Source organism: Vidua chalybeata, chromosome 3, assembly GCF_026979565.1.
Source record: "Vidua chalybeata isolate OUT-0048 chromosome 3, bVidCha1 merged haplotype, whole genome shotgun sequence".
NCBI lineage: Eukaryota > Metazoa > Chordata > Aves > Passeriformes > Viduidae > Vidua > Vidua chalybeata.
This window is the reverse complement of record NC_071532.1, coordinates 56,273,074-56,300,258: the sequence shown is the minus strand read 5'-3', so window position 1 is coordinate 56,300,258 and position 27,185 is coordinate 56,273,074. Positions and strand designations below refer to the sequence as shown.

Sequence of the window (27,185 nt, the reverse complement as noted above, 5' to 3'; positions counted from 1 at the left end):
TTACTTTTCCCCATCAGCTGGTATCAAAGGTTACTCATAGAATAAAACAGATTTGAACATGGCCTATTATGAGTCTGTGCCTAAAAGTGATTGTGGAAAAAACAATATTTTGTATTTATTTTGCCCCAGTTTGGGGCAAATGTCTTTCAAGGTCTGTGTTATTTGCAGTCCCTTGGTGGTTTCCATTTAAGTTCAGTGATGTTTTCCAGGTCTTTGTTTAGAATTTTAGTGAGTTTCTGAAAGCTCAGTCATGCAGCTTTACTTCAGTAAGTAGCACTACAAGTGTCCACCAGATTCCTGCCATGTGGAAACTCACTCCTACAGCTTCATGGTGGTAACATTGGTACAGCAACAGCAAATTTCTTGTTCTGCTATGAATCTGGGGGCAAATTAGTCTCTGGGTTAAATTTATTTTCTGAAATCAGAAATATTTTTAGGAGCACTTTTTTGTCCTGTTGAGAACAACTAATGGTGTATCTGATAAGACAGATCCTAATAAATGGATTATTCTATTTAGAAAGATACTAGTGAATCACATCTACAGTTAAGAATTTCTTCTGCCTGTGATACATAAAAACAGGGAGTTTGCAAGTGAAGGGTGCTATACTGAGGACAAATGGAAAGAATTGCTCTGTTGCATGGTGCTCTGTTGTCTTGTGCTTTCGTTGCTATGGGATGTAATTCTATTACCCACTGTACTGTTAGATTTCAAAAGGGTAGTTCATAAGCACTAATAACATTTGTGGCAATCTGAGCTAAGTTAATGAAAAAGATAATCAAATCTAATGCTCCAGGGCAAGATATGTGATATCTCCAGGGGTCATAAAGAGATCATACAGCTGTCTCGGGGCAAGGGGTGTGAGTGCAAGAAGAGGCAAGAGGCAGCAGAAAAGTGAGGGTCACCTTGCTCAGAAGCACTGTGTGCTGGTCACTGGCAGAGGCAGGAGGGGATTCCTAGCTATGTCACAGAGATGGAGATGCTTATTAAGCTAATGATATTTTTAGTAATGCTGATACCTAATAGATAAGTTTCAGCTGATTCCAGACATTTGTCTCAATGTGTTGATTGGGAAATTGGATGAAGTAGTCCATGAATGGTTCTGCCTTGTCCACAGCAGGCATATACTGACTTGGGAGCTGACCAAGGATGGCATTGAAATAGCCTTTGGAATTTTTTTTTTGAAAACACAAGCTTCAGTGTGAAACTCACTTCTGAAGCAAATGCAGTATTTTGCTGCATCTCTAGACAAAACCCAGTAGTGAATTCTTCTTGCTTCTAGCTATAAACAGAGAAATTTTTTTTGTGGACCCTTTCATCACCACATACTGGTATATCAGTTGAGGGTCCAAACAGGGACTTTGTGTTCCTTGTAGGTATGTAACTCAGAATGTTCAGCAAAGGACACTTGCAATGGGAATTATAGCCAGCACCCAAAACCATGTTTTCTCTTACAGACTCACAGATTTATTGCAAGTATCTCATTCATCTTACTCTGCTCTCTGTACGTTCACTGTGAGCATTCTTCTATTTTTACTACTGTTCTCTTTAATATAGATCTGTTTTTGACTACAGTAAGACTTCTGTCCTAGTTTCAGCCAAAGACAGGTTAATTTTTAGCTGTAGCCACGAGGTGGCAGAGCCTGGAGGTGTGTGTGTGTGTCTAGGTTGTTACTCTATGCCATCCACTTCATCAGGGGGAGGGAGAAATAAGGGATTCTCCCTTCCAAGGAGGATGATGTGGCTTGTTGATGTTGCCAATGTGTTTTTCTCCACTCCTCTGGCAGCAGAATGCCGGCCTCAGTTTGCTTTCACCTGGAGGGGCATGCAGTACACTGGGAATTGACTCCTCCAGGGGTGGAAGCACAGCCCCACCATCTGCCATAGACAGATCCAAGCTGCACTGGAAAACAGTGAGGCTTCAGAACACCTGCAGTTCTTTGATGACATCATTGTATGGAGCAACATGGCAAAGGAAATTTTTGAGAAAGGGGAGAAGATAACCCAGATCCTCCTGAAGGCCAGTTCTGCCATAAAACAAAGTAAGATTAAAGGACCTGCCCAGGAAATTCAAGTCTTTGGAGTAAAATGGCAAGATGATTGTTGTCACATTCTCATGGACATGGTCAAAAAACAGCAAAATACCAACTGTGTTCCCACCAACAGGCAAGAAGCAAACATAGTTTTCTATTTCATTGCTGTTTCCAGTAAATTTTTCGTATCTCAACTAAGGATACCTGCCCTTTGTCTGTCTCACTGGAGGCAGGGGGAGGAGAGGAGTGGGTTGTGGTTTTCATTTTAGTGGGAGCAGTAAATTATGTAATTCCATTCCTACACCACAACAACTTCTCATACCAAATCCTAGCCATGCGAGGATATCAAATGCTATAGCCTGTGTGTATATGGCCAAAAGTAAGAAAAACAAGAAGGCTAAGGACTGCATGAAATGGTCCCTCCTTCCATATGCTTTCCTAAGTCTCAGAGACTTCCTAAATTAGGTGTTTTAACTACCATACTTAGCCTTTGATAGTTAATCAATTCTGAATAGATGTGTTGGATCCCTTTTTGAACATTTAGATCTTACTAATTTTCTGCAGCACTGAATAAGGAGCCCTAAGAGTTCTCCAATAAAGAGACTTCTGAAAGTAAAAATGTGTGATGAGCAGGTGTCATTTGTTGCCTTCAAGTGTCCTTGCAGCCTACAATGGTGCAAGTGCCCACCACGTGGCAGTCTCGTGCCCATGGGTGGTCGTTGTGTGACTGTTCCACCATGGGTCTGTCCTCTACTGGCATTTGCTCATTGCAATTTTTTACTTTGAGTAAGAAAAATACAGGCTATATTTGATACTAGAGTACTTTTTTCTTTTTCCTTCAGAACAAAAACAGCTGTCCAGAGGATTTAATGGGAAATATTAAAGAAAGTGTTTTGGGACCAGAATCCTTTAGTATGATTGTCTGTACCTTTTAGGAGTGCTTACATGTTTTTCCTGCAGTAATAGTGGAGTACTTTGATGTTCACAATTGTTGTATTTTTATCAACATTTTCTAACTTCTTTCCATGTTTTTCAGAAAATCTCCATTAATTTCTAGGAGTAGGGCTGTTTGCAAGGTTCTCCTGACTTTTTTGAGACTCAAAAAAACCCCAAAAATTCAGCTGCTAGTTTTTTAGGGTTTCTACAGGTTTTGTGCTGTAGAACAGAAGAAATAATTGTATTAAATTTTCTTGAATTTGCCATTATAATACTAATCACATTTCCATAAAGCTTGGATTGAAAAAAAAATCTTACAGAAAAACTGATTGAAAGCTACTGTACAAAAATTAATTGCTTCCACCCACCCTTTCCGATAGTTCCTCAAGACATCACCATGTTTCTGTTTTAAATGTCTACAGTATAGAGTTATTTAAACAAATTCAGGTTTTAATTAAACAAGGTAGGCTGGGGTTTCTGTGGGTTTGAAGTGCAACCTAACAATTTTCAATATGTAACAACAAATACATTTTGCTTATGTTAATACCAAAGGGACTTTTATTTAACTTTCTTTCTTTCTTTGTCCTACAAAAGAAAAATGAATATTACCTCTAAGGAAGCCAAAGTTATTCTGGAACACTGAGCTATTACAAAGTTTCCAGCATTGCAAATAGAGGTAGTTATTTTAAACAACATCATTCAGCCTTCTATATTGCCTCTCTCTTTCAGTACAGACCTGTCTCTTCATAGGATGAATCCTCAGCTGCAAAGCATCCCCAGACCCTAATTTATGTGCACGTGAATAATCAAGGTTAATACATTCCCTGTGGGAGAAACAGTCAGTGCCATTCAGACCACATTCTGTTTTCCTCCCTTGCCACAGAGTAGGCTATTGAAAATGCGTTTGATGAAATTGCAGGTTCCTTCTCTATTCTCATGAATTAATTTAATGTTTCTAATTGGGATTAAGTAAAGTACCTCTCCCCATGACTGGACAGCCATCAGGTAGGACAAATGAGTTTAAATATCCACTCTAAATCAAGGAGAGAGAGGATAAATTTACATATTTTCTTTTTTCCCCACGTGATGATTGTTTCTATACTGGTTTTGGGGCTTTTTATACATGCAGCCCAAATCAATAACCCAAGCACATGTCCCAGGTCACAAATTGACTAGAGAGTAGGAAAGACAAGGTTCATGGCTTGGATTTTCAAGAAAATTGTCCTTTTAGCCAGAGGTAAATGAAAGTTTATTGCCAACTTTACTATATTAGATTAAATTAGGAACTACGCACAACTTTCTCATGTCCTCTTTTTTACATCACTGATGGATTTGTGCAGTTCCTTGGCTGGTTCTTGGGCCATCCTTCTTACACAGATCCCAAATACTGCCTATAAGGACTGGTACCTACAAGAACTGGGGGCTTGTGTGTTGGAGTAGGATGCAGTGCAACAGCAGTAAAGTATTTATTCTGTATCTGAGCCGAGCAGCTGAGAAAGCCCAGCCTGGGTATAAGCTTTGAGGCAGTTTCATTTTGCCTCTAAGCACATATGGACAATATGTGCACAGCTGAGCAATTCACTTGACCTTGCCCTTTTAACACAAGGAGCTTGTATTAAAAGAGGGTATAGGTCTGGACTGTCAGCCAGACTATCACTGTGTGTGGCAAACCAGTGTGGTCACACATTCCTCTTCTTGTGCAGCAACCTGGTCATTAATCTGCACTTCCCAACAGACCAATCCTCGAGGCAGCTGGCAGTATCTTCTGGAGCATTGGAAGGTAGGGAGCCCTTGGAATGACAGTGTCAAATGGTACCAATAAGGGTGTGCCCAGCACTGAATTACTGGTGGGGTGAGAGGCATGAGTGGTAGGGCATGGACAGAGAACCTGTCAGGATGGAACCTGTGCATACCCCAAATTCTCTCTCCCTTTGTGTCCTGGTTTTCATGTTGAGGAAAGGGGACTGCAATGACCCCCTGCGAGTGCCAGCTGCAGCGCTGACATGCCCTGGGACTCACCATCTCCTCGTATAGCTACACTCACAACTGCTCCCACTGATCTTGGGAGGGCTTATTCAAAATATGAAATCTTGCCACGGATGCTGGGACATCAGAAATGGCCCTGTATGGCATGAGATAAGGCTTGGCAAGGATGGTGCTTAGCAGGTGCTAAGAAGAGCTGATGGACACTGGTGACTGCATACAGAGAGCACTCCTGCACCCTGCTCTCCAGCACAGCCCTCAGCACCCATTGCTATCTGACATTTCATTATCCAGTATGTCCCAGTAGCCCCAGCTAAATACAGCAAATCAGTGTTGCTGTGTTGGTTCAGTTCCCAAGCAGCTGCCTGAGGTAAAAATGGGTTAAGCATTTAGACATTGACCATTATTGGATTATACCAGGATCCTATCAGTTTTTAATCTTCGATAAGATGCTGAAACATGCCTTTTAAATTCATTGCAGCCCTCACAGAATTTTGCTTTGACTCCTTGAATTCTTCCTGTCAGTTGCCCCAGAACAGCCAGGATGAATACAGGGCTCTGTGAATTGTCTCACTCACGCTTTACAGAGAGGCAATGCTGCCCCTTTACTTATCTGTTCTATTGACGTGTTGACATAGCCGAGGGTGGTGCTGTGAACTGATTTGTGATTGGTGATATTCTGAATTCCTGGGATACATGTAAAATGCTAATTTTATGAGTTAAACATTGAAGAGGTGCCATTGGTTTTTAAAAGTCGTAAAACTTGGCTCTTCTCATAATCACTGTTACAAGGAAGATTACTGGGATGACCATAACAATAAAAATAAGAGGGGAGAAGTCTTTTACCTTAGTCTGGAGTTTGAAAAGACCTTGGGGTTTTTAAATTTATTTTGCACTGGACAACATTTGTGTGTATGGTCAGCGCCTCTGCTTGCTGTTTATAAGCTGTTTCTTCTCAGAAAATATATAAACCTGGGTCTGGAGTTTTTTTAACTGCAGGAGCTGTTTATTAACAGCAAAAGCCCATCACAGATGAGATTGTGGAGGCGGTGTCTGAAAAGTAGAAGCAAGATAGGGTGGAGGACTGAACCTTGATTCCACCCCTTTTTGCTTATTGCTTTGCTGCTCTTCCCTCTTCAGCCTCTCCTTTTCATGAGAAACTACTGAACGTGGAAGAAAGGCTCCACATTTCCACAGTCATGGCACTCTTTTCTTCCCTCACACCAGTATTTATAGCCATTATATGTGTTTTGATTGGGGTAATAATGAAGAAGACAAATGGAGAGAAGGAAAAACGTGACACTAAAAGCAAGCATCCATCTCGCCCATGGGTGGATGAAGATTTAAAAGATAGCACTGACCATCCCTTAGAAGAAGAAGGTAAGAAAAATCTTATCCTAAACACCTTTGTTGTTTGAATTTTATCTGCTGATACGAATAAAGGAGGTGCAATCTTCTGGACTTCTCCGCAGTGACAGCAATAATCAGCCCAACACTGCTGCTGTGCCCTGAGCTTGTCAGCTCCCAGGAAGGAGGCAGTCCTCATGTAGTGTTACCCTTGGTGTAAATTCCCTCCAGACCCCACAGATCAGAGTGCAAAAAACTCACATATATATATAAAAAATATATTCTCAGAGACTCCTGTCTGTTCCTCTGTACAGCATATCTCAGCCCTGTGAGAGATTCTATGGACAGTGTAAGGAAAGAAAAGAGTTCCTGCTGAATTCCCCACAGTCTCTTCCCAGGCCTTATTAGTGTGAGCAAAGGGAAGACGTGAGTAGAGAGTTTCTATCTGCAGTCATCCCATTTTATCACTCAGTGCTACATATTTGGTCTCAGCACAGCTAAAAATTTGGAAATGAGTTTATTACTGTTTTTACAAAGGTCCTCCATTTGTGGCTTCTGAGAATGTCAATGGCAGCTTTGTTGGGAGCTGTGTTGATCAAATATTTAAGAACAAAATGTGGTGGTGGTGATAATCTGGTCCCTCATCTGCATATTTGAACCCATACAGAATGCCCTTTATTTTCATTAGCTTTTTCTGATTCACAGCTTGGACAAAAAAGTCTAAGTTCAAAATGTAACCTTCCTTCATCTTACTTCCTAACTATCCTCCATAAACTCATTTTATTTCTTTGTAAAACAAAAATCTACAGAGTTCTGTTCCTATCAATTTCTTAAAATTGTATTTAATGCAGCTCTTTTTTTCTTTTTTTTTTCTCCCTCATGCTGGTTTCAAAGACTTTTTGAAGGGTCTGTCTGGGTTATTTTCTTCCCCCATAATAACACTTCCCTCAGTATGCTTCTAGGAATCTTAAAACTTACAGTGTTCTTCTGCATATAGACCTTTTTCTAAGAACTATTATAGCTCTTTTCTCAGTGTTCAGTATACTTTGAGCTACTGTTGTTTATCAGTTTCTGAAAATAGTTGATACCAAGAAGGGTTTAAACCCTGTTGACTATTTTCCAAATATATAAAATTTCTTTACAAATCAGTTCACCTGTTGTATCCTCCTTTGTTCAATGCAAAATAGATGCTGTATAAAATTATTCCATAATTTCTTTGTCAATAATGACTTACTACTTCAGTTAAATTGCTGCAAATTAGAATTCCTGTGGGTAGTTCAAATGATAATCTATGAATTACCATCTTGGATTATAGCTGTTTCCATCACTTAAGAAATTTAGATCCTTTGCATAAACAAACCTATTAGCTCTTATCAAGGAGCCTCACATTTTAGTCTTTTATGTGTTAGTTGCTTTCCCTGTTGTTCAGATACTAAATTCAAAACTGTACTAGTTTTTGTTACAAAAAATATTGCTTGCAAAAAAATTTTGACAGGTAGACATGTTGGTACTGTTTCTAAGTTTTATTTACTTTTAAATAAAACCTTTCTCAATATGCCATGTCATCCAATATTAAATTTTCTTGCTATTTTTCTTTTAGTAACAAATAATGATCTTTCCCTTAATGGTGTGTGTTTCAAACTAATTTCTTTGTAAAACAGTCGTGTCTTTTATCTCTAGAAATATGAAAATAATATAATCTTCATAGGGAAAGTTTTCTTCACCAGGAAATTTTTCTCCAGCCCAGCCTACATGAGAAGAGTAGTAAGGAGAAGAAAGAGTTAGTAAGGATCTGTTACTTTGCTAGAGCCTTAATTAAAGATCAAAATATGTTAACCTTGTTTTCAGTGTAAAAATTTTCACTGACTGCACTAGGAAATGGAAACTGCTGAAATGGAAACATGGATGCTGAATTAGAAACATGGATGTATAAAGAGATTTTTCTAATACTAAAGAATCCTATACCTGCTGTGTAAATTCTGTTATTTTATAAATGTATCTTACTTTATCAGACAAGCTCAGTTCTACTTAAATGTCTTTGGCTGGCTTGTGTTTAAAGACTAAGTTCCTCTGAAGAGAATTTGAGTTAGGTAGCATGAAGGTTACATTCTTAAGGCCTTGTCTAAAGCTAGAATCTAGGGCTGCCCCACAAGAACAAGCTGAATTTTCAGCAGCCCCCTGAATAGGAAGGGGTAGCTGAAGACCAAGTCTCTTGATTCATGTCCCTGACCAAATCAAGGTCTATTTGCTGAGAGAGTGAATCACTCAGTTAGAAAAACAGAATAGCACCAACCTCACTTGTAGCCCCACGAGCCTTCCCTGAAGTGGAACCCTCAGGGATGTTTCCCATGAGAAGGACATACCTTTGAGCAGCAGAGCATTCACTGTAAGTAGCTGAACTGCTTGGGCAGACTCAGTAGGGTCACTTTTTGGCAATGAAGGGTAGAATGGTGAGGGCCAAGTGCTCCTGAGCTTGTCTGTGTTGTGCTTTCCACAGCTGAAGAGATGAATGTTTCTCGTAGCAGCCAGAAACCCAATTCTTTTGTTAAGTGCAAAGCACTCAGTCCATTTGTTTAATGCTTTAACTGGCAGTACTTCAGATTTTTTTGCATGCCCATCTATCCTGTAACTTTTTTCTTCATTTATAAGATTCAGAATGAGAGATTGTTGTGCTGTGGTTTGGCAGGGACACTTGATGATGAACTCTACTTAAGGACTACAAAACAACACACAAAGTCCCAATTTTTCCATTTCTCCTGAAAATGTGCTGCTACTTGCTTGTGATACTCCTTATAATAGACCTGTTAAATGACCACTAAAAAGCATTTCTCCTCTCCCCAGTTTCAAAGACTTCCCATATCTTAGTAATACTACTACTGACATGGATGAGGCAGTAGCAATTTAAACGTCCTTTTCAATGACAGTTCATGTTTTGTATCATTTAGGAACACAGGACTTAGATGGACACAATGCATTACCGTGTGTATCTTTCTGCTGCTGCAAATACATCCAGCCTTTGTCATCAGCTGAATGAACATGAAAACTGGACTTTTGTGACACTTCAACCTTGCTGAAAGGCTGGTCCAGAATTTCTTACTATGGATTAAAAACTCTTCCCTACCTTTCTGCCTGCCCAAACTTATTTAATACTACTGTATATATATTTAATCTGTTCCATCCTCTTGATTTTAAAGAATTCTCTTCCAGCCCTGGTATATACCCTCCTGTGGTTTATGGATAGCAACCAGATTACCTCTCAGCTTTCCTTATACTAGGTTTTCTCTTTATATAATAGCCACTCTATTTATCTTAAGATCATAAGAAACCTTCAGCAACTATATTCCAGTTGAGGTAATTTTCACCATATTTTGATGCTGGGTTCTTTCTTCCAGGTTCTGTGCCTCTCCAACTTGCTACTTTTTTTGCTTAAGATCCCTGACCCACTCTTAAGGTTTCCAGGATCAGCCTGCTAACCACTATTTATGACCCACTAGTAGGGTAATCCATCTCTTTTAGTTCCCTATTAGTCACACTCAGTTCAGGGCTGGATTCACTACTGAGATTCCTGCAGTGGCCCATTTTGCAGCATTCTGCCATTAATCAGATAAAGAACCCACAGGGTCAGTTACCCAGCATTTAAGACTAAAGATGTGAAAACTTTCTTTACATACATTGAATTTTTTTCCTATGCATCATGTCTTTATACTGGAAAAGAGAGAGAGGAATTGTATGGTCAGGAAGCAATTCTCTAGAGAAGAAACTTCTTTGGAAAGCAAATGCAGTATTGACTAGGGTTTCTCAAGGATCAGTCTCAGGATCAATTGTTAATATTATCTGGTAGTCTTTGCATAAAACCAAGGAGAGTAAAAGTTAAATATCTTAATGACATAAAATTGGAAGCCAGCAACACAGAGAAGTGTCAGTGTAGGTAAAAAAAAGTGGCCAACAGAAGTGAAATGACAACTTACTGTTCTCAGTATGAGTTTTTAATTAAGAACTCATGCTTCAAACTGAGGTAAAATTTATTACATGATTTGCAGGCTGATTATAACCTCCCATATGGACTGCTGGGAAGAGCATAGTTATCATCCTAAAATGTATCCAGAGAGGAATTTCTGATAGAAATAGAAAAATGTACATTTAAAATGAGATTCCATTTGGGATGTCTGAGCCAAAACCATTCCAGATTTACTTAAAAAGCAGGAAGCTTGATGACTACTGTAAATGGGCAACAGAATTGATGGCGATCTTGAGACTGTGGCTAACAAGGTAATAGACTTGCTAGCAGGATGTCTGTTGTCCATCAAATGGTGGAATACAAGGAGATATAAACAAGACACTTGTGGTATTGTATAACGTGACTGTACAAACAGGAGTGTGTCTAAACACGGCAATTAGAGATATAGAGAGCATGCACTAACCAGATGGTGCTGATAATGATTTAAAGTTAGCATATGGATAATGTTAACTGCTAAGAAAGAATGATAGACACATGGTGGAAGTGAATATATAATAGATTAATTTATTTTAAAAAGAATTTGCCAGGAGAGTTTTGGTTTTGTGTGTCGGTTCCTGCACTTCTAGGTTTTTCTGCTTCAGCCAGTATTCCCAAGTTGAGTGTATTGAGGTTTTCCATTCTCTTTAGTCATCTCACTTTTGTCCCATGTTCAAAATCTTTGGAAATACATTGCTTTTTTCACCTTATTATTAATAAGTTGAACTATCTTGACCAAACAGCAGCTTCACTTCTCTTGTACTTACACAGAAACCCTCCCCCCCACTCAACCCAAAACAAGCAAGCACTCACTATTTTACTGAGTGAAAACCACAAAGGGAACATTATCAAGAGGCACCCTTTTACTTTTTGAATGTGCACAAGATGATCACTAACATAATTTTTACAACATAATTTTTACAATTTTTACAAGATGATCACTAACATAATTTTTACACTGCTTTCCATTAACCTGGAGCCAGGTCCTTGCAGACTATGACCAAGAGTGCTTAACACAGGCATGAAATGCTAAACCAAATAAATTCTCAGGGTGAATTCTTCGCACACAAAATGAAACGTGTGTGGTTTGGGGACTAGAACCATTCCATTTAGATTCAGTTTATGAAACTGGATTTGTTTCTTCCCTTTGCACAGGCTGAGCCACACTTGTGAATATTTACCTGCTTTTAAAATGAACAAAATGCCAGCCTGGTCTCTAAGGCAACTGCATACTACTAAAACACAGAAGTAATTGCTGTTTGAATTTGTGCTGGAGATTGCTATGATTTGGGAATAATAGCCTAATAGCGACAGAAAAGGAACTGGAATTTTTTTTCCTGACTCAGCTCTCTGTAGCAGATTGCTCAATACTATTGACTAGTCAAAATGTAGCATTTAAATGGCTTTAACTTCCACATCATAGCTGCAAAAAAAATGCTGTCCATGCTGATTCTAGGAATATGGGGGAGAAAGAGGCCTCAGAGACAACAGAAGATTCATTTTGTGATATAAACAGACAGATTTCAGTGAAATTGAGAATCATTTTAAGTTTTTAAATTAAAGCCAAGAAACACAATATCCTACATTTGATATGTTGTTATCCTAAATATAGATGCCTGACATCCATTTCCTCTTATGCTGAAAGTATTGGGAAACCAAAGAGCTTGACCACAAAGTCACATTTCTGCAGAGCCAAAGCTTGCAATGTTTCTGCTATGAAACATGAATATGGAAGAAGTTGACATTCAGCTCTTCAGAGGACATTTTACATATATTGGTAATTAAGCTCTCTCCTTAACTTCAGTAATTTAATTGATTTTTTTTTTTTCCTTATTGAACAGCTGAAGAAGGAACACACATGTTCACATTTACTTGCTGAGAAAATTGGGCTGGAAGCCTGTCCACTTTTTCAATGCTGTTTGAGCTTGTAACCCATTTTTGCAGGCAGGCTTGCAGGCTGAAGTGGAGAAGGCAATGACTGCTTTGTGGATCACACTTGATAGAGCCTACCAGGACCCTCCAGCCTCTTGGTATTTAAACAAGGTGTTTATTCAGTAGCTGGAGCTGGGGATCAATGAGTTGTATCAGCTGGAACCTCAGACTTTGCCTGACCAGTGGTGTAGAAGTGCAGTGTATGCCAGTGCAGGACAAGGTGCCTTACGATGTGAATGCCAAGGATATCAAGAGTTCTCCAGCAAAAAAATCCCTAACCACTTGTATTTTCTTGCAGAGGGTGAGGAAGAGTGGCAAGGACTTGAAGAAAATGTTGCCCATGTCCCCTTCACTGGCGAGCGCTACTCTGAGGCTGAAATGATTAAGAGGTCGCAGACATTCTATGAGCTTCTAAATAAGAGGCGATCTGTCAGGTTTCTCAGTGATGAGTCAGTCCCCAGGGAGGTTATCGATAATGTCATCAGAACAGCAGGTAGGTACTGAGTAGTTCAAGGTCTGGGGAAATAAAAAGGATCAGCATTGCTGTTCAACTGTGTAACTGTGAAAAGGTGGTGTGGAAAAGCCAAGGGAACTGGAATTTTGCTTATGGTTTTCCTAAATTCACCTGTAGCTGGAATGAATTAGCACCCATCGACTTCAGCCAGGAGTGGTTTTGACTCTCATGATTTCTCTTATTCTATGAGCCAGGTGCTGCTCCTATAGAAAATATTTCCAAGCCGCCTTAGAGAAAAGTTCAGTAGCCTTTAGCAGGGTTAATAATCTAAAGAATCTCCACATTTGAAGTGCATTATTTTCCCTTTAAGAACTGTAAGCAGCTTTGTTACTGCACTGTAAAGAGTCTCCATGTCCCTGTAATTAACTAGGCATCATTAAAACACTGAGCATGTTTTGGCAAATGCAGCAAAGCAAACAAGCCTGGTGTGCAGATGAAGTACTTAGTAACCCTGAAAGCTTTGGGCTGTGTAGAGAAGAAGAAAACAAAGGGAAGCATGAATGCCATCAGTTTTTACCTAAACCTGAGGAGAAGTAAGGTTCACAATATAAAAACATTTTCATATATCAAGAAAGTTCAAGCTGCTTATTCAGCATTTCTTGAACTAAACCCAATCCTTAGTATTGTATGCAAGTATTGTATTCAAGTTCTTCAAGTATTTTAAAATGTGTATGAGGGACCAGAGAGATATAAACTGTTTTCTTAATAGATATATTTGTGAAGCTGTGCAGATATATATTTTTCAGCTTCTGGCTTTTAACCTCTAGGCAGTTAAAATATTTCTCCAGTGGTGTTGGTGGATGAGCAAGTACAAATTTAATATATATATAACATATATTAAATATAAATATAATATATATAATAGATATGTGAACACCAACTGTCTTTGGGACAACAAACTCAAACCTGTATGCTTTATGGCAGATGTCTCTGTTGTACAGCTCCTTATCTTTGTCAGTCACTCACAGGTTTCTGCTGGTGATCACTCAGCCTTGCTTTCCTGAAAGCCATTATTTTAACCCTTTAGCTAAAACCACGTGTCAGAGTTGGCTGTGTATTCAGACAGAGCTCTGCTTTTGGTACAACAATTTGTAGTAGCATTACTGCATTCATAATATTGCACCATATTACTGCCTCATTATAAGAACCACCAAAAAAGGAATTTTTTACAAATCTTTAACACTGGCTTCCTGTAAAATGGCAGTATGAAAGGACTAACCTCTGTTCTTCAATGAGATTTCACATTCTTTGAGAAAGTAATGAACAGGATTTTCTGCCAGAACTTAGTTATTTTCTTCCCATCTCATCCACTTGCTTTCTCATTACTCAGTTGGTCAGCCTAAAAGCTCACAAGGAAGAGCTGATACCTCTCATTGCCCACCCTCCTTCCTGGGTTTTTACTTTTCCTTGTTTTTGTATGAAGGTACTTCACCTAGTGGAGCACACACTGAGCCCTGGACCTTTGTGGTAGTGCAAGATCCATATTTAAAACATAAGATTCGTGAAATTGTAGAAGAAGAAGAGGAAATCAACTACAAAAAAAGGATGGGAGACAGATGGGTTAATGACCTGAAAAGATTGAGGTATGAAAGTCAGTTCCCTAAGGGGTGTGAAGATAGCTATTGTTTCAGTGGAGGAAAGATTTCTGTAATTTTCTATTTCTTCCTCCCTCTCACTTTTAATATTTTTCTAAAATCTATGTTTGGAAACAAAAGCTTCAAAATATATGTAGAACTGTGCCTTGGTGGCTGGTTCATAAAATTGCTTCCAGTAAAAGGGATTACATGCTCTCTATTTTGAAAGTTTTCCAAGCACTTGGCTCCATCATTATTTTTTCCTATGTAACCTCTGTGGCTGAAACTCTTGTCCCAGATTTTTTCTGTTGTTTGCCAAATAGTCAAGCTCCCAAAGTCACTGGAAACTTCGCTACCAACTGAGGAAGCCCCAAGGCCTGTCCCTATCCAAGTGCTGAATTATGCAATATTTAATTGTTCCAAATGCCCTCTGAAGTCTGACTCGCTTAACTTCACACAATGGGAAGATGTCTGCTGAGTCTTGGCTTGTCAAATGGAGCATGTGCACAAAGTTTTCTAGGGTTGACTTGCCCTACTTGTTTGATTATGTTACTATTTTTCAGGTGCTTAGGTGCTATGCAAATTTATGCGCTATGCAAACAACTAAATGCTAGAGGTTCTTATGTTGTGAGTGACAACAGTAGAAAACACTCATTTTCTTGTCTAAATCCTATATCATGATTGTCATTTAAGAAATTTGGAACCAAATTAATTGTAACAGGGATTAAATACACTGGAACAGAATAACAATTTTTGCCATTGGAATATATTTAGGTTTAGACCTTAGACAAAATAGGTTTGAACTTTTCTGACAGCAGTCTTCCCTGCAATGAGAAAAAAGTTGGCACTGCTGGTAACAGACAAATCTGCAAAATTCCAGGAATTAAATAATCACAAAGGCAAATGCTCATGAGGCCAGTTCATAGATAAGAGATCAAGAACTATCTCTTGTATGTATGCAATTCCACTCTTCAGAGTGAGCACATCAACTCCTCAGCCAAATCTGTTGAAATTGAGAACTCTATTCAAGCTTTTTTTTTTTATTTCTGAAATGTTTCTGTTTAAGCTGATGATATTTAATCCTTTGCAGTAAACGTTCTAAGGTTTAGTCTACTACTATAATTGTCATGTACCTTTAGTGTCCCTTTGCAGACAGTAAATATAACTTACAGGAAAGTGAAGAGGTTGCAAAATAAATGTATTAAACATTCTTTTGCAGAACAAATTGGATCAAAGAGTACTTGGACACTGCTCCGTATTTGATCCTTATTTTCAAGCAGGTATATGGGCAGCTTCCAAATGGCAAAAAGAAGACCCACTACTACAATGAAATCAGTGTTTCCATTGCCTGTGGTATCCTGCTTGCTGCACTGCAGGTATGTTGACAGAACCAACATACTGTGAGTCAATATATTATTTTGGATTATCTACCAAGACTGTTCTGCCCAAATGTGGGTGGAACCTAGTTTAGATTTTAACATTTTCAGTCTCCTGGATTATTCCAATTCCTGGCAATATGTCTTAGTTTTGAGTTTTAATGTTATTCTAAACAGGTCTACATCTGAGAAGGTGATTCCTATCCTCAGTACTGGTTAACAGGAAGAAAAATATAATGTAGCTTTCAGAGTTGTCACTCTTTTCTCGGCACAGTCTTCAGCCCCTGTGGTTTCTGCCTTATGCTAACAGGGCTGACAGGCTCTTCAGACTACCCAAGCACGACTGTGTGGTGCCGCATTGGCCCCTTCTTTTCAGTAATCTCTATAAAACAGCTTGACACCGAACCACTTTTAGTATACAATGCTGAAAAAAAAAAAATCAGGGACATATTCCACAGAACATGCTGTACTATTTCAATGAGTCTTTCTGAGACATTTCTAAAAGTGAACTGATCTGTAAAGCTCAGCATGTTTGACACCAGCCAGTTAAATTTTCTCAGTAGTTTCTCAGTGCTCAGTTCTGCTTCTCATACCTGATGTACTCACACAAGTGTTAAATAGAGAAGCTATTCTGATAGTTAACCTGGCCTGTCAGCAAGATAATAGCAAGGTGCCTCCTCTTATATTAGGCCAATTTCCTACCATGCACTGCCATTTCTCCTCCATTCTGTTTTGAATGACACTTTCTTTCGTGCATTGCTGCTCCTCAGGCACCATTCAGCACCATCACTATTAGCTCTTCTCTTGAGAAGATCGTAGAGATTACTTAAGGTGACGGGTGCATTTCCTGGGCACCTCTCCTTGGCTGACTTGTATCTCAAAGCCTCCCAAAATGCTTGCATTGTGTAGACAGAGAGACTGAAATCCACATGTGCAGTTCTTGGGAAGTGACTCAGCTGTGTGATCACACCTTGGATGATGTCAGCTCCTTATTATTTGTCCAGATTTTTTAGGGTTTTTGTGAGATTTTGAATAAGAGGAAGACTGATACATAGACTTACTTTGGGATTCTGATGTAATCTGTAACAATGGCCACTGTGAGAGATGCCAACAGACTCCTGTGACAACTTCTGAGGCAAAGCCTGTGCCCTCTGTCCCTGCGAGGTACAGCTCATGAGGAGGACCTCAAGTGTTCACATGCTGTAACGCATCTTCCTGCCAGCTGTATGGAGGCAAGAACTGAAATAGTTCTCTGTATGAGCCAGATCATAGAATCAGGGAATAATTTGGTTTGGAATGGATGTTTCAAGATCATCTAGTCCAACCACCAGCACCACGGGATGACATTCCAATCATATCGCCACAATTGCCTCCCAGCTTCCCTGTGGCCATGGATTCCCCATCACACTGGCACAGCAGGCAGGCTGTGGCTCTACAGCACACAGACATGGCAGGCAGACTGTGCTGTTGCTGCGGTGGAGAAATGCTCTACTTCCCTGTAAGCAGAGCAGGCATCTTTTATGGTGCCACTGAGGCTGCTAGTAAATCAGGTGTTCTAAAGGCTGCAGCAGGTCTAAGGAAGCAGCATTTCTGGACTAGTTGACAGAAGGATGTGTACAGGTGTGGTGGGAAAAACCACTACAAATAAAGAGCACAGACCTCTGTCTCACTGTTGCTGTCTTGCTGCAGAACGCAGGTCTGTACACAGTGACCTCCACACCCCTGAACTGCGGCCCCCAGCTCCGGGTGCTGCTCCACCGGCCAGCAAACGAGAAGCTCCTGTTGCTGCTCCCCGTTGGCTATCCCAAGAAAGACGCCACTGTGCCTGCGCTGAGCCGGAAGCCGCTGGAAGACATCATGGTGGTCATGTGAGCCCAGTGCCAGGAGAAGGAGAGCAATCCTGCTGACAGTTGAAGATGTCACTGCTGTTTCTGTGCATTGTCCCCCTATGTCGCCATTGCTCTGGCTGTTTACATCTCCATTTCTTTTAGTGCTAGTAATCTACTAACAGCAGTGAGCAGTCAAGCACTGTGCCTTGGACAGCTGCTGTAACCTATCTGACCAGGGCATTGTTCCAGGGAGTATGTACAATGGCATTTAAATGATCTCATCACTTGATTTTTCTCATGCATTGTAGGGACGTATCTCTTCTTGAACTGGAATATGTATTTTCCTTATACTTTTGTGATTGCCATTACGCAGTTATTTTAACTTAAGAGTTTTAATGAAGGTTGTATTAAAAGATACAAAGAAGTTAAACTGAGCTCCTGTCTTGGTCAGTGTGTGCTGTTTAAATATCCCTTCCCCTTTACAGTGTTTAGCTGTGTGTAGAAAGATGCTATTTTCCTCCTATATGGTAGGATTTCTCTACTTGATTGATCTCAAAAACTTTATCTGTACCAGGCTTTCTTAAACTATTGCAGCTATGAGTGTCTTGTAGGTTGGGGGAAATTTAGTGGGAACAAGGCATACAAATAATTTGCTTGTTACCATTTATTTGTGTGTGTTCCAGGCACAGTTAGATCGTGTGGCAGCTATCAGTCGTGTCCCCGGTACTTCGCTGCTTCCACTGGAAGCTACTATTCTGGTTATCCTGTTCATACCTACAACTATACCAGTTTAACACCCTGAAACTGAAAGTACTTCAGAGACCCTGCACGTGAGAGGTGTCAGGGTCTCTGAATTTGGGAGCGGCGCGCTGGAAGGGCTGGCGCTGCCGATGCCCGGGCGGGCAGAGCCCCCTCGTGGGGCCGCGGGTCCCGCCGGCTCCGCCAGCAGCGAGAGGGGAAACGCTCAAAGAGACGCGTCCTTCCTGCAGGGCTCTCTGGTCTGGGAAACACTTCCCCACCCTGATCTCTGCTGCGTCCAACGTCAGGCACGTTCAGCCAAATTGGCTTCAGCCGTCCTTGAGGGATAAGAGGCTGGAGAGCAGTGCCGCAGAAAGGGACCTGGGGGTCAATGGCAAGCTGAACATGAGTCAGCAGGGCTCTGGCAGCCAGGATGGCCAATCCTGTCCTGGCATCAGGCACAGCATGGCCAGCCGGGCAAGGGAGGGGATTGTCCCACTCTACTCTGCTCTGAACTGGGGATGGCTCACCTTGAGTGCTGGGGCAGTTTTGGGTATCACAGTATAAGACAAAAAGTTATTAGAGAGCATCCAAAGGAGGAGCAAAAAAGATGGTGAAGGAAGGACCTGAGGGAATGGCCTGAAGTTGTGTCAGGGATGTTTAGGTTGGTATTAGAAAGGGCTTCTTCATCCAGAGCATGGCTGGGCACTGGAACAGGGTCCCCAGGGAAGTTATCACAGCACCAAGCCTGAAAGAGTTCAAGAAGCATTTGGACAATGCTCTTGGACACTCGGTGTGACTCTTGGGGGTGGTGCTGTGCAGGGCTAGAAGCTGGACTCGATGATGCTTGGGGGTCCCTTTTAACTCAGGATATTTCTGTGTTCTGAGTTAACTCACTCCTTATCTGAAGTCTAACCTGGTCTAATGGAAGGCTCAGCAGGAGGACTGAAAGTACAGGATCTTTAAGGTTCCTTCCAATTCAAACCATTCTCTGATTCTACAAGTCAAATCCCATTTACCATCACTTGTCAGCTGAGTAAGTGGAGGGGATAAAGTTTTGCAGAGGTACAGATTTTGGCCATGTCAATGCCTCTGGCACCTAGTGGGAAAAACTGTTTTCCTCTTTGACAGACCATTTTGCTTGTATTTAGCAGATGTGGTGATGTCTTCATCTGTTGTACTAGCCTATTTCATGTTCTCAGTGGTACAGCTATGGCAGGAAGTTTCTTGTGCAGGCCTAGTCTGAGATCAGCTCTTGTAACTACAGTCAAACAAAATCTAAACAGGAAAAAAAAAAAAAAATGAAGTCCTGGATCTACACACTGTCAAGGTCTAAAATCTAGTAAGGGAGATAGGGATGAGCTGAACCAAGCCAAGAAGCCAAGGCTGATCAGCTTCAGGTGCCCAGTTATCAGGAATACATATTAAAGTCACTGTTGCAAGTTTTCCTTCTGTGCAGATGCTGCTCTGCCCCATCATGCCCCTTCACAAGCAGTTTGTACCTGTTGGTACTACTATGTTTTAATTCAGAGTTCACATCAACAAAGGGAGGACTGAATCCCTGTCAAGTTGCAATCTTTCCTACAGAAATAAACTCAGCTACAGAAATGAATTGCTTCTGCCTGGTCTCAGTCTGCAAAATAGATGACACTCAGAGAAAATTTACTAAATTAATTCAATTTGAAACAGCAGGAGCTTGCATATATAAGGCTATTTCTAGTGTGGTTTCATAACTAAAAACCAAAGAACTAAAGCAGTCTAAAAATACATTAAAAATTGTCACAATAACAAGCACTGGTATATACCAATATGCCTCTTCACACCAAAGAAGCTTAATGGTTGTTTTTTTTCCTCTATGTGTTCATTCTGGACACTAAGATACACATAGCAGTTTAAAAACTCAAGCCCTCACACCTACTAGATGGGAAAGATGGGAAAGATTCTATCCAAAAAAGCATTTCTGGAATATGAAATGTAAGTAAAATAAGCTTCTTTTTTCTTCTTTTTTTTTTTTCTTCTTTCCCTCCCTTAAAAATGCTTATTCAAATGGAATACTTCAGTAGTATTACTACTGCTGATGATACTGCAGAGTCCTTTGTAAATCATGTTAGTACTCCTGTTGTGACAAGCCTATTTGGAATTGCCACTGTTCTCTAATAAGTGCACTGTCTTTACTTAAAACACAATTAAATAATAATAAATTTTGCCTTTCCATGCAGCACACTGTTGACTAAAACAAAGGTTGGCATTTAAATTATTTTACATTTAACTAGGGATATCTGATTGGCATTTGTTCAATTTCAAGGTAAAAATTGTTTTTCTGCTATCTGAATGGACTTTCCCACGTTTTCATTAGTGTCCCTTGCCTGTTGGCCTGGTGCCACCCGTCTCCAAGAGAAGTCTGACTTCACCTTTCCTGTATCTTTCCATCAGGTAGCTGCAGACAGCAACTGGCTCTCTCCATGTCTGGGATCTTTCTTCCTTGAACTGCGTGGACTAATTTGCGTGTGTTCAAGGACTCTCACTGTCTGAAATTTTCCCACAAATCAGATGCAACATGGTGGGTTGCATTTTGCTCTTGAAATCAGGTGCAACATGGTGGGTTGTATGACAATCTGGATAATTAAAGGAATAAGTATCACATTTGTTGGAACGACGGCCAACTGCTCATCTCCTCCCACTGCAAGTCTGACTGAACTGGTGTTGGTTTCAGTCTGCCGTTGAACAGGTAGCTGGAAGATATTGAAGCTGATGTTCATCAGCAATCCAGCTGGCCGTGCCACGAGGCAGGGAAGCATTGCTCCTGGAGCAGCACCACCTTACCCACTCCAGTGTCTTCCTTTCAAGACCGGTGAGCCAGAACTCAAATGATGCTGCTAGAAATTTTTTGAACTGAGGACTCTGTTCCACTGGTCTATGTGCCCATCTCCTCTGCAGCTATGTGATCAAGTTCAAGATTCCCATAAGTTAGCTGGGCTGTAGTAACCATCTAAGGTGCTCTCTGCTTGATGGAAATAGTATGTTGTCAGTATTTAGCTTCTTTGCAAGTAGTTTAAAGCTAAGTGCTGTTATTTTGAATTTGGCAGAAATAACTGTTCCCAGGCAGAGTTACTGGGTCTGAGCTGGTCCACAGGGATGGAACAGGCTATAATGTATTAGCTGTGTGTTTCAGCATTTCTTACCATACAAATTCACACTAGTACAATAAAAGTAAAGAAACTTCGGGGTGTGAAGAAGTAACAGCTTGGTGCTGTGAACTTCAGATAGAAAAAAGCACAAAAGCCCCTACCTCAGGTTGCAGTTTTGCTCTGATTAAGCTGCAGCACTTCAAAGACATTTAAGCAAGTAGATGTGCAGTCAGCATCTGATTGATTTATTTCTTTAATTGCTACATAGATGTCATGGGCCCATGAAAAATCAATCTTGAGAAATAATCCAGCTTGCACTCCAAGGCAGGATCAGCTATACTTGAATGCCAGGTACTGACAAAACATGAATCCACAGCACTAATAAACTGCTCCCAGCAAAAGACTTGAAAGAAATGAAAATGCAAATGCTAATTCTGCCAGCACATACAAGTCCTGAGAAGTTTTTGTTTCCAGAAGGGCTCAGCCTTGGCATCATGTTGTGTCACTGATGAGACCTCCATGAAGATCATTAGGAAGAGGTTGGGCTACTGTGTTGTTTCTGAAGATTTCCAAACCACCTGAGCTTAGTCAAAGCAGAACAGCCATTGTACTCATGACTTAGAACTCTCAGGGAATTTAATTATTTTTTTGGCTAATATTACCTGTATCAGGCATCTACGAGAGCCAAGCCTTTGCCCATATAGACAGAACTCTCCTGTGCTTGTAGAGTGTACGTAATGAGAACACTTAATTAGATGAGAGCTGGGCAAGAGTTCCATTCAAATTTAAGATGGAAGAGTCACTGAAGCTTGAAGTTACCAGTTAAATACACATCCTGTTCCAGGTTGTGTATGTGTATTAACTTAGCTACAAGATTGGAACTGAGTTGAACTAGTTCTGATAGAAACAACAAAGGCATTCCAAGACCCAGGTAACACAGTATAAGACATGGGAAAACAGTGCTGATCAGGAAGATGGATAATAACCATGACCCCAAGCATCAGTTGCCAAGTTTTTTGAGACATACATTTGAGAGATGAGGTGTTTGAAGGATTTTTAAGAGAACTCTTGGGATTTTTTTATGAGGAGCTGCCCTGTGCCTGAGGGTAAGTTCTTGTCTATTACTTGAGGGCAGGATCTTGTAGCTAAGACCACAAGTGACTCAGCTGAAAGGGTGAGACCAGAGTCCAACAGTTTTGCCCTACAATGTGACAGCATTGGTGAAGTTATCCTGAGGAGTACCTCCTGCAAATACCAGGTTCAAAGTGTGAATATTAGGAGTCAGACAAAAGCACAGCTATGGAGACCCACAACAGGCACAGATATGCTCCAAAGAGAGGATCTGCTGTAACAGGCTGCCTGTCATTTTTCAGTTGTATATGCAACAGGGACATGAGTCTGTAGATTATGCACTGGATTTTAATGAAGCTTTTGTGTCATTGTTTTTGTAGTGCAAATGGTCCAAATGTCAAAAGGTTTTTAGCATCTTCAAACTATTCCTTTAGCTCACTCATAGGATAGCAATTATTCATTCAGCTTGCAGAAGGCTGTCACAGCCAATTCTCTGTGGGACTAATGCCAAGGTACCACTCTTGGGTAAAGAGAAATATGTTCCCTAGCAGCTTGCTGTGAAAGATCTTTCTATGCAAGTGGAAGGGTTAACAGCAACCTGCTGGCTTTGCCTTCCTGAGGCAAATAAATATGAGATGTGATATAAGTCACCCCTTTTTAAGTCTGAAGATCTTAGTTTGCTTTCAGTGCTAGTGTACCAGTAAACTCGTTCTTTGTGGTTTATGAATGAAGAAAAAAGAAATAGAGCAAGACAAGGCACAGCTACCAGGCAATGCTAAGTGTCGACACAAAGGAGTCAAAGAGCTAAGGAGAAAAAGAGCTTTCCTACACTGGCCATTCAGTTTGTTCCTGCTTGTGAACTGGTATGCATTAAATTTAGATCTGACTAAATTTCAGGAGACTAAGTGACCCTTGAAAAATCTGTGTCACTCTTGGAATTATGTGTTAAAAGCTCCTAATGAGCAATGACTTAGCTGCTGTCAAGGACAGTTGTGACACCACCCCTCTTTGGTACAGGGCCTTCTATTTCTCAGGGTACTTTTTAGAGTAAATACAACAGCTCATTCTTTAATATTGGTCTCCATTTCCCTTTTTGTTGGAAAATGGAGATGAGGCATATGACAGGAGAAGAATAATTTTAAATTCAGTGAAATATTGGTCAAAGCAAAAAGGTGGCGTAATAAATAAACAAAGTGATGGACATTAGCCTTAAAAATTTTAATGGTAAGTAATCACATATTTTACAGTTTTGCAAAATGGTATGAAGTAAGAGCATCCTCAACTTTTAACTAGGGTGAATTATCAATTAACTTTAGTAGCAGCTGGTCCTGAAAAGGAAAGAAAAACTTCAAAATGAATAGTTGAAATATTTATAAATAAGTTATCTATTTAGAAATCAAAAGCCGCTGAAAATACTGACTCATTTTGATTAACTTTCAAGAAGCATGAAAAGAATTGTAACTATTTTCTTTCACTGCTTTGGAGACCAAAGCAGCATATGCAAGTAGAATCACTTGAAAGATACTGTATTTCAGACTGCCCTTGAAATGTGAAATTGTATTTCCAAACTGTCTACTAGCCAGAATGTCAAGGCAACAACTGATCATCTCTGTGTAGGATTCCGGATTGTGTTTCAGTAAGGATGCACTGAACAGGGCATGGTGGCTCATTTCAGCAGCCCAGTGAGATCTGAGAGACAAACATGATGCACAGACCTTAAATACATCATGCCTCAAATGTCTCTGCTACAGTAGCAGCAATCATAAATCAGAGGTGGTCGATGGGTGGTACCTGACAGGGAGATTTCTTGTTGTGACCACTGACTCTGGCTGTGCAAGTACGTGTGAATGTCTGTGTATAAGAGGTGTATGCATGCATATAAAGCATAGATAAGGACTGTGGCACAGCAGAAGTTCTTGCCTCATGTGATACAGATTGGTGCTTCCTAACTGGCTGCAGTTTTGCCACTCTCCCAGGAAGGAAATCTTAGGCAAACACTGGACATTGCTGGTTTTGGAAGGAACAGAGTTAAGTCTCAGAAAATAGCACTAAGGTCAGAAGTATTCTTAAAAAATGTATTGGTTCTTAGCAGAAGATAGGAATGTTTTATACAGGGTAACCTCTAACTATTGCTTCTCCCTGATACCTGGTACAATTTGAATGCATTCATGATGAATGAACAGCAGCAAAATAATATCTGCTTCTTGTTTATCTATTTTCTTATGGTTTTGACCTCAATTTCTTTTCTGTCCTTCATTTCACATCTGTCACCTCACAGTATATTTTTGCTGTAGGTGCTTTTTGAGCTCTAAGCATGGTGTTCCTATTCTTTAATAGAACAAGTGTGAGTACTATGCAAAGTGTGTTGAGCTGGCAAAGCGTGTTGAGCAGAAAAACAGCAAGTGCAGGTATCCATCTTTCTGCACTTATTTTTACTGTGATTTTTTTATCTATGTGGATTTAGTACCTGAACTCCATTAGATGTGTAGCAAAAAGTGGTTCTGACTCCAAAGTTTGTCTGCCTTTTAGTGGGATTTATTGTACTATCTGTTTATAATTAGATGACAAAACACAAGTATGAATGAGGTAATAAACAAAGGTTAGAGCAAACTCCTGTCAATTGTTATCTATTTTAACTGCCAGGAGAAATCTGGCAGACAGCTCCTATCCTGCAAATCGAAGTGAATAAACACTCTCTGTGAATATTACCTTCTCATTTAATTTAGTAAATTGTTGATGAACAAATTGCAAAGTTCAAGAATGTAAGTATTTGGGATTAGTAGAGGATTTCTTTAGCACGTAATTGATATTCTGTGGATCATTTTGATTAGCAGCTGAAAACAGTTTGTAGTTGATGCTGTAATTAGCTAGCACAGTGCTCACTCCATATGAGACTGCAGTGTTATAAATTTGGGTAGACCCAGAATACAGAGCAATGCAGCTTGACTGCTAACTAATTCACACTGTTTTGTAGGAGACTACAGTTTAACCTGCAGGAATTTAACATAGAAGATTTGCAATCAGGTCTGAATCAAAAATTGCCTCAGAATTCACTTACCTTTAACTCTGTGCTTATTTTAGCTTCTTTGGGTTCCCACTTTGTGGTTTTTGCATTTCATTGGTGGTTCAGGGCAGATGAAGGTGACCGATTTCTGAAAATTTGCATGGAGAGTAACCATGGATGGTGATGGATCCTCTGCATAAATGTCTCCTATCTGTGAGGTGTTCCCTCACAGCATGAGAGTCCCTCTTGACTGAAGACTGTGTATTTTCACCTGCACAATCACGCAGCACACCTGTATTGTGGGAGGAATGTGTTTCCTTTCTGTCCCTTAGATCCAGGAGAGCAGAGTCCTTCTGTGAGCAGCTAAATGGGGAAATACTATTTTCTGCATGGATTATTCAGAGTCAACTGATGTAATAGGAGGCAGTGTTGCCTGCAGGCCAGTATCCCTGTCCAGAATTAAAATGCCTTTTGTAGGAAAAAAGTAAATGATGTTTTAAATAATATTTTTTTCCCAGTTTATGAACTGCATAACTAACCTGGCACCCCTGTTCTGCTCTCTAAGGGCTGGATAAATAAATGTAAATCTATTGTTTAGCTTCTCAGAGAAAGCCTATTCATATGGAAGGAGCTTCCCCCTGACCTTTTGTAGTTACAATTTTTTTTTTATCCCTAGCTGCTCGTAATTGGCAAGAAAACACATGAAGTGCTCCATTACATTTGCTACCGCTGCCTTTGTACCACTAGATGGCACAGGAATACCATTTAGGAAGAGAGGACCTTTGCCTGGAAATAAATTTACTCCTTAAGTCCTCTTACTCCAGTTACCTTTAACCACACTCTGTTACCCAAATCACAGATCTAGAAATCTGCATCTGAGAGATAAAAGCTGGAGTTTTATCCGTGATCAAAAAAGGACTGCACACAAAGACTGAATTTGTCGTGCACTTCAATAGCTTAAGAGTTGACTGTAAATGCAAAGGGTGAAACTCACTTCATCCAAGCTCTGACAGCCTTGTATAGGCGGGGCTTTTTTTGCTGTAGAAGTGACCCAGTTTTATCTAGTTACCTAGCCACATATTGCCATATGCTCTGCAGTGATACAGATGCAAAGCTTCCCATTAGTCATACATCAGACTGTCAAGTTCACAGGTGTCTTCAAATAAGCATATGGTCACTAATTCTCAGCCATTTCCTTTCATTGATTTAATTCCCCATGTGTTTCCCTTCCTCCACTGCAGGTCTTCATACTCTTCTCCAGACCTCTGCAATCCTGGCTGACCAGCAGCTAAGGCGTGACACGCGGACACTTGTCTCTTGAGAAGCAGATCCAACTCCAGTCTGCTCAAAGGCTCTTGCTTGCTCCTGAGAAACAGAAGGCATGGTTGTCCTCTGATTAAAGAGTGTAGACGTTTTTAGTTTCTGCTGTTTGATTGAGAAAAAGGAGATAGTTCCTTCTTTCTTTCCCTTCAGATATGGATAAATCGTGAGGGAACTATGTAACACAAAAATGTGTGGTGACCTTAGAAGCCTAATGGGAGCATAGAAGGGCAGAAAGATGTGGGAGTGGAACACATGTTTGAAGGCATGTCTGTAAAGCTGTGTTCAGGCTAGATCTGTTGTGTTACAACAAAAATTGTGTACTGGGGGAAGGTAGGCTTGGACTCGTCTGCAGGTGTGGAGGAGTTACTTTGGCGCCCAAGCAGTGAATCAATCAGATGCCAATAT

The 27,185-nt window shown here is 40.3% G+C and overlaps 1 protein-coding gene across 2 annotated transcripts; it reads left to right on the top strand.

Moving 5' to 3' along the window:
* Nucleotides 1-6,049: 6,049 nt before the first annotated feature.
* IYD (iodotyrosine deiodinase) lies at nucleotides 6,050-26,872 on the top strand. 2 transcript variants are annotated; one of them, XM_053938379.1, is made up of 5 exons: nucleotides 6,050-6,330; nucleotides 12,522-12,716; nucleotides 14,161-14,320; nucleotides 15,531-15,687; nucleotides 26,699-26,872. In XM_053938379.1, the coding sequence occupies exons 1-5, from the start codon at nucleotides 6,150-6,152 to the stop codon at nucleotides 26,747-26,749; spliced, it is 744 nt and encodes a 247-aa protein (XP_053794354.1). In that variant the 5' UTR covers nucleotides 6,050-6,149; the 3' UTR covers nucleotides 26,750-26,872. The 2 variants fall into 2 exon arrangements, with proteins under 2 accessions (XP_053794354.1, XP_053794353.1); XM_053938378.1 differs by lacking the exon at nucleotides 26,699-26,872 and adding an exon at nucleotides 17,377-17,950 and having other exon boundaries at nucleotides 6,056-6,330.
* The last annotated feature ends 313 nt before the right edge of the window (nucleotides 26,873-27,185 follow it).